An 8,589-nucleotide genomic window follows, 5' to 3' on the forward strand; every position below is an offset into this window, starting at 1 on the left:
GTTTAGTCTGATGTTTTCAAACAATTTCATATGAAAATGGTAGGAAGAAAAATACGATCGCGCATTTTAAATTCAAACTTCGAAAGCAGATAATATGGTGGCAACTCGAGCATTTATCGTTCTTCTAGCGTAATGGAACGGTGCAAGGTCAAACCATAACACTGTATATTTTTCGTGATGTATTTCTATATGAAACGGGACACTTGCAGCATTTAAGGAATTACCGCTGGTGACAGGGTGATCACTTAAAAAATCGGCGAAGAAAATCTATTTTTTACCGCATACGTTGTGTATTAAATCCGTGACATAGGGGAAATGCCCCTAATTTGGGCCCATACATAAGTTCAGCAATCGACTAAATTTTCAATAGCGACCAAAAATATCCATTAGTACCGTCCCCATGACGTGTTCATCTAGATAAAATTGATAAATAGCAGACTTTTAGCGATGGGCCCAGTCTTAGATTCATAGGCCAACATTGGAGCCATTTCGCCTATGTACCTAATTCGACCATATCCATATTCTACATCATTTGGAATTATATGAGTGTGTAAATAGGAATAATAGACATAAGTTCACGATATTTAAAATGGCAAATGCTCGTTTACACCGAGGTGCTTTTTACCACTATGAGTAGCTTTTGTTAGACCTTACATCGCCCGGGGACAGTCTTGCCACAGTAGGTTTTCCCCTGTTCAACATTTATATGAATCATTTTAGCCATTGACGTAACTAAGGAAGCATCCAAGGGGGTTTAAATTTATTTTTTGAACTCTGAATTAGGCAACTAGAGAACAATTTTTATGTGTAAGGAAAATAAGTAATTGAAGTAAAATTCTAGAGGGGGTTACATTAAGCCTACAGGAGCTGTAGCCCCCGTAGTTACGTCAATGATTGTAGCTGACATTTCCTCCCAAATGCAGTCAAATCTGTCACAACCTTCAATGTCTAACCGCAACAAAACCTAATTGAAAATATGTGTCGCATCGTATCTTCAGTTACTTGACACAGCTTTATCATTGTGAGAGGTTTGATAAAATCAATGAACATTTCTTATTAAACGATATAAAACGTCTCTCTAAGGAGCACACACGAAACAGTTGTGTTCGTTCTAGATACATGTCGGTATAAGTTACGTAGAGTGAGTCTTAGGAATGACCTTCAAAATTATTTTTCTTCTGCTAACAGTGATATCACTAGCAAACGCTGCGACTGTAAGTACAAATACTCTATTGAACATTGTTTCTCTCGGAATAACACCCTCATAAAGTTTTAATAAAAGTACGATGTACTACCAATTCCTAGGAAAGACATCCCAGAACATGATGAGTTGAGAAAAATTGTCAACGGCCAACCGGCTACACATAGCCAGTTTCCGTGGCAAGTTTCCATCCGCGCTACATTGGGCCGTTCTGTAACCGTATGTGGAGGATCACTGATCGCACCGCAATGGGTTCTAACGGCAGCTCATTGCGCCAAGGATTACACCGCATTTCAAATTGGCATGGGATCTGTATATCTCAACGTCCCACGATTGACGATGTCGACTGTAACCAAACTTGTTCATCCAGAGTTCGATCCTGTCAGACTGAGCAACGATGTCGCAGTTATTAAACTGCCTTCGCCCGTGCCATACAGTAACGAAATATCTTCAATTCAGCTACCACCAATGTCATACGCTACGAAATCGTTCCAAAATGTCATAGGAATTGTGTCTGGATTTGGACGAACTTCTGATGGTACCTCTTGATCCTCATAAATCATAATCAACATTAATTTATTGTTGTATTAATTCCAGCTAGTCAGTCTATATCAAACTACCTAAAGTACGAAAACATGCGACTGATATCGAATTCGGAATGCGCCAACGTGTATGGAACTTCTGTCATCAAAGATTCGACTCTATGTGCAATCGGATCGGAACGAACCAACCAGAATGTATGCCAAGGGGATTCGGGAGGCCCATTGGTCACACAGGAGAATGGAGGCTACATACAAATTGGTATTGTGTCCTTTGTGTCTAATCGAGGCTGCAGTACAGGTGATCCATCCGGTTACATTCGAACTGCATCTTTCCTTGACTGGATAGCCCAGCAGACAGGAATACGCATGCAGCCTTGAAAATTTCTGTTTATGCCCTCAATCATTATATTTAAAAAATACACTCATGCTTAGGAGACATACATCTTGGAATAAATTATCTCTACTATTGTGATGATGAACGCGCAAAAAACAACTGTTCAAAATATAGAACAAATTGGAACCACCTTCATATGGTAAAATGTGTATATAAAACCGCAAGAAGAAATTTTTATTATTATAGAGGAAATGGATGGGGCCATACATAAGTTCAGCAATCGACTAAATTTTCAATAGCGACCAAAATATCCATTAGTACCGTCCCAATGACGCGTTCATCTACATGCAAACCAAAAATCTATTACAATGAATGTTAGTTCCGTTTCCTATCACCCTCTGTTCATGAACATCGCAACGAATGTTAGAAATTGACCATGCTGTGAATTTCCACCTGGTTCAAAGGGGAATCCCCCAACGCTGTAGCTTGCAGCTAAATTATTACTTACCTATTGGAGCTCCTGGGAATGAAAGGCCACGAGTCCTGGGTTGTCAAATATACGAAGCATAGCCTACTTTGATTTAATCGACTTAGAGTGTACGTCGAATTTAGTTCCGTATACATTTCTACCGAATCATTAATACAGCTCATTTCACACTTTCTTAAGCTCATGACTGTATACCGCACACATGCAGGCGATGTAATGGTTTTTTGTCTTTTTTATTTCGTGTTCTATCTAAGCTTTCGACTATACCAGTAGACGCACATTGTAGAACATTGTAGAACGACGCACACACTTGCCTCGAATCTCTCCAGCAGAAAAAGCATACGAAGTCGAGTATGCGAGAAAATGAGCGCTTCATGTTTGCTTTTAGGCTATCCATATTCAGGAGCATGGAGAGAGCAGTGGAGAAAGCACAGGTCTGATAATCGAAGCGTTCTTGGTTCGAGTCCAGTCGGCAATCGGATTCCTATTTTTTCGACATAACTAATTTACCTCACTAATACACTCTACATTTTTCGGTCTCCAATTTTCTTGCATTGGACCGCAGCTAGGTATATCGCATCCTCGGTTCATGCGGTCTCCACTAACATCCTCGGATGATGAATCCCACATAATTGTAAGCGAATCTTACATCCCTCGGTTGGGTATAGATAAAATTGATAAATAGCAGATTTTTAGCGATGGTCCCAATCTTAGATCCATAGGCCAACCTTAGAGCCATTTCCCCTATAATCTTTCGGGGTGGAAATTGTCATGCCACACTATAAGCAAATTCGTTGGAATAGAAAGCTCTCAATTAATAACTGCAAAAGTGCACTAAGTTAAGGATAAGGTTGACAGAATCCACAAATGGCCGTCGTCATGGCTGATATGAAGCGTAAAAGAAGAATAATACGATATTATTTCACGACGTTCTTGTTATCATGAGGCATTACAAAGCTCTCTAAAATTACTGGACTGCGTTAAAGTTAGTGGTTGTTTTTGTTTATGTGGAAACTTTTGGATATAAATTGTACTTGCTTTCGTCCTCAAAAATTAACTTTCGAATTGCGTACTGAAAACAGTTAAAAAAAACATTTACTAAGCACTGTTAAGTTCGGTATGAAGAACGAGTTGAAAAGTAACTTGGAAGCCCTTTGTCTACACGGAGAAAAATACTACCCAAAATTTGAGTTCTTTTTACTTAATATTGAGTTCAGTATCTCACTTGCACTCTTTATTGTTGTCAAAAAAGGAACGAGAGATTCGACCCAACGATATAGTTCAGCCCAATAAGTTACTCTTGAGTAAATTGCATATTCTCAAATTTACGTGAATTAAACTTAATTTTAGGTAGAATATACTTAAGAGTAGGTATTTTTTTTTTGTTGGTGTTAAATGGAAACTACTATATGCAATTTACTCAAATTTGGTTTAATGGGCTGAACTCGGGAATTGAGGGAAAAGTACTTAATTTTGGGAAGTTTTTCATCTCCGTGTAGTGTTTCGCATTTGAATTTGGCGGCTGAGCACCATGCACTGAGAAAATATTCAATGGAATATACGAATAATTTACGGTTGCGAAGCAAGATGTGCTAGTTTGCCTGAAAACGGTATGTGTTTCGTCTGCATCGAGAATATTCTTTGGATTTGTGATGTACGCCTAGTGAATTACAAGTTATAGTACGTTCAGGCCTGTTCAGACTACAGAGTTATAACATGTTATAGCGCTATCTTGATGGTGGTTTCTGTGTTGCAATTATTTGACAACCGTTATAACATGTTATAACTCTCCAGTCTGGACAGCGTTTTACCTCAGCTATCGACTGTTACATTTATAACAACAACTGAAAGTGAGATAGGTACCTACCTAGCAGAATTGAAATCGTCGAAGCGCTCGCACTATTAACTACACAATCCCTATGTCAGTCCGTCTAGATTTTGGTTTTCAATTTATCAATTTCATTCATATTTATTCTGGACGGCGAATGAAAATCGATTTGGCCGGTCCTACACTGATCGAAAACATCCGCAATACTTCGACGATATATTATTGCTAATATTGCTCGAGCCCTTTTACAATATGCTGTTGAATTTCGGATGATTTCCTTATGGTGGAATTCGTTATCAACTAATGAGCATTTTTAAGATAGCATTACGCATTCCAACTGAAGGCCCTATCCCTTCTCAAAACAATGTTCATCCTGTATTCGAGAGGAAAATCATCTGATTTCAAAACAACCGTCATCCGGTTGCAGCTATCATTCGAAAAGGCGATTTCGATGTTTCATTCGAACAGAGGACGGTGGTTTGGTACATTGTACTGAGAACCAATGCTACCGACGCCGGGGAGGCAGCTACCACACCTGGATCATACTTATCGACCCATCAACTCATGGACCGGGGATTTATGATTTTATGCCCCGACGGCGCCGACTGGGATTGAATCCAGGGCCTTTGGAGTGAGAGGCAGTCACGCTGAAGTTATTATTGATTTTGAATCAAATTTAAAAATCACAAGAAAAAATATTGATGAAAATTTGAGAAATTTGTAGAACATACGGTTTTCAAAAAGCGAGTCCGGATGAGTTCTCACTACTAATGTGTTCATGCCAACTTGAAGTTTCATTCGTCCATAGATTATATCAAGCTGAACATTGTATTAGGTCCTAAGAAACATTGACATATTCTCTTCGTCGACTTTCTCTTTGTATCTTCACGGCCATGTAAAGACATTCACAGGTATTTTCAGCACACAGATCGACAAAAGAAGTTTTTATTTAGCATCTAATACGACAAACACAACATGAAACGATCATGTGCTCAAGTTATTAACGAAAGAGAAAGTCGACGAAGAGAATCGATCAATGTTACTTAGGACGTAATGCAATGTTCAGCTGGATATGATCGAATCACGCAGAATTTGACAACTTGAAAACAATGAAAAAAAAAAACCAAAAATTCTTTAAAATAATATTTTATCAACCTTCTTTAATACAAGCTAAAACATTAAAATATTAAGACCATTATCCATCAACTAGTTGGCATTGATTACAAGGAACTCCGTTTTTGAGAAATAATGACCATTGATCATTTTGTTTCCGTCTGTTGCAAAACAAAACAACATAGAAAACCCCAAAACCTGTTTTTTGTTCTAGGTACTCCTCTGTACGACGGTCTTTGTTCGGCAATCGGGTGCCTATCAGGGGCGGGATGTGCGGTCAAATCTGCCTACTGATCATCCATCAACGATATGTAAATAGATCAGTGCACGGTCTCTAACTTCACTTTTTGCTCCCTATCATTTTGCTTCTGAGTAAAAGAGATAGCAACGAATGGGAGCCAAAACAAACCACCCAAAACTGTCAAAACTTACGGGTGAGAGAAGAGTGCGGCAAATCTTCGTGAACTGATCAATAGGTAAAGGCGCAGTGAATATGTCGTCTCTTTTGCTTTTAAAATGGCTATACGAGTGTGACGTAAAACTTCGTCATCCATTTAAACAGCCGAAGAACGAAAGAGACGACAAATTGTTCGTATTTGACAGTCACCTCCCCCTCTTTCTGCCAATCACTGACGAACATCGATTGCCATCTATCGAATGCCAGAGAAACGGCTTCTACACCTGAGTAGATATCACACAAATCAACACATGGGCCGGGACCTACAACTTTACTTCCCTTCCGAAGGAAGACGTGACCCGTGTTTTTTTCGCCTCAGACAATATTTTATAATATTATAGTTAAAATTAAATTATTTTCCAAAATTCATACATCAACACAATTAATAATCAAGATAGAGCTTTATGAGCTGAACAATGCAATGTTTGTTCTACGAATATGTTCGTAAGGATAAATATTAAAAAATATTTTCAAATATTGTGCCAAATTCTCCCGGCCCTAGGATTTACCATACTTCATTCAGTACAATCAGTTTGGATGCGTCTGAAAATTTCGCGACAAAAATTAGTTCTCGCATAGGAGGCGATACGTTGAATGTACGCATTTTGGAATTGAGGAGATTAAATCAGTAAATAATGTCTTTATTATAGTCACTTTAACACATTTGTGACGTGTCTTGCAAAAAAAGGTTTGATGTAGTGACGATGAATGGATGTAAAACACTACACCAGACCAAACTCCTTGAAATAAATGTGTTTTCTTATTATTATTTTTCTTTAAAAATCTCTAATCATAATCTTCATAAAATCTTTGAACCTTTTACGCAATCTTTAAAACTTCTACAAATCTACATTTGTTGCCTAGGCGCATATTGTGGGACTATGAGTTAATCTGGAGGGTGGTCTTAATATATTGAATGTATTGTTTTTCAAAATGAAGCATCCTAATGGGACAACAATGCAGGTCCGTCCAATATGGGGAGCACGTGATTTATTGTCATCTTCAGTGTGGTACGTACGATAAAAATAAACACCATTCCTGACGTTACCTCAAAAGTATCGGCGAGTATCGGCAGCATTATTGGCGTTGACGGCACCGTCGAAAAATTTGCTCTTCTAGCAAATTTAGACAGTTTCTTATGGGAATTTTCGGTGAAGTGAAAGGATAGTACAAAGTCCGCCATGTTTCACGCACAGTCTGACGTTTGCTTATGAATTTTCTCATAGGAGTAAAGAGCTACAGAGTCGCCGTCAACGCCAATAGGTACTTATAAAATTTTAGTCAAACAATGCAGAATAAACAAGAAAATATGTTTGGCCTAATCCTTGTATGGAGATTCCCCATCCGCATAGTAAGATGACAAAGGTGACGAGCTCTCGGATCACGATATGGATGAATAATCTGTCTGTATCCTTGAATGTTATATTAATACATACAATAAAAATACAAACATCACATATTTGCTGAACTGATTACATCAAATTCTTTGGAAACTCCTTTGGAGTGAAAGGGGTACTCGCTCATCGCGTTGCTCATCGTTACAGCTAATCGCTAGTTGTAACCTTCTGAAAGCAAAATTGACAAATTTTATGTGTCATATACAAACTTTACTACCTCTTCTTGTATCTTACAAATAAAAATTATCATTATAGTATCTCATTTTTTCATAATTACGAAAAATAGCATTTCAGCTGTAATGAGCAATTGCAAGTCTGATTCAAAGTTCTGCCGCATTTTTTGCTTATATGCCAGCTTATCGAGTACCGATTGTGGTAATACTCATCAATAATATTAAAAAAAATGCAATGGTTATACAAAAAAGTGGATTTATTGAGATAAAAGTAAGATTTTCAACTTTTCCTTAGTGATATTCATATGGAAAGTAATGTCAGAGGCGTACCACCTGATATAATGCTTACTACGAATATCAGTGTCGGAAGCGAAATTCAGTGCTAGCCCAATATCTTTCGTCGATTAGCATTGTTGACAGCACGCAGCGCTGGGGGCAAGTGCATATCTTAGAGGGAAAGGAGTGTAAGTGAAAATATGATTTTTTAAGTTACTTTAAATGCCTAAAATCGAAATCCTTATGCGCAACACTATAACAGAACCGAAGAAGTTAAGTTATAAAAACCAAAGCGCGTTATTAGTATAATCTCAGGAATTTTCTAGATAATATAAACTTTACATATAATTTTCTCGAAATTTACTTTCTTTCACTTACACCTATATCCTTCTAACCCCCTCAGTTAATAAAAAATCATTAATCAATTAAACCATTACAAACGCATAGCAGATTTGCCTCGTACCATTTTCCTATTGACAAATAGGTAATTTTCTGTCTACAAGTTTTCTAAATAAGTATTGAAATGTCATCTAAAAATATCATAAATAAGCGTTGAAAAACGAAACAAATCTAGATAGAGCTGGAAATAGGGCGTAACAGCTTTTGTAAACAATGACTTCTCTCGATGATTTCTCGAAAGACATGACTCTCCTCCCTGGCAAATCAACATTACCATCGAATAGTGGACGACTTCCCCTACCCGATGGATATGTTGGTTTGTGTAGGCGTGTCTTGAGTTGCTAGAAACCAACGAGAGAAGTCATTGTTTACAAAAGCTGTT

General features: G+C 37.8%; 1 protein-coding gene across 1 annotated transcript; it reads left to right on the forward strand.

Moving 5' to 3' along the window:
• The first annotated feature begins 1,082 nt into the window (after positions 1-1,082).
• LOC135716255 (collagenase-like) lies at positions 1,083-2,160 on the forward strand. The gene is made up of 3 exons (XM_065238941.1): positions 1,083-1,214; positions 1,283-1,739; positions 1,799-2,160. The coding sequence occupies exons 1-3, from the start codon at positions 1,155-1,157 to the stop codon at positions 2,119-2,121; spliced, it is 840 nt and encodes a 279-aa protein (XP_065095013.1). The 5' UTR covers positions 1,083-1,154; the 3' UTR covers positions 2,122-2,160.
• The last annotated feature ends 6,429 nt before the right edge of the window (positions 2,161-8,589 follow it).

This window comes from Ochlerotatus camptorhynchus, unplaced genomic scaffold, assembly GCF_037179485.1.
Source record: "Ochlerotatus camptorhynchus isolate MF236.1 unplaced genomic scaffold, CSIRO-AGI_Acam_v1.1 ptg001181l, whole genome shotgun sequence".
Classification (NCBI taxonomy): Eukaryota; Metazoa; Arthropoda; class Insecta; order Diptera; family Culicidae; genus Ochlerotatus; species Ochlerotatus camptorhynchus.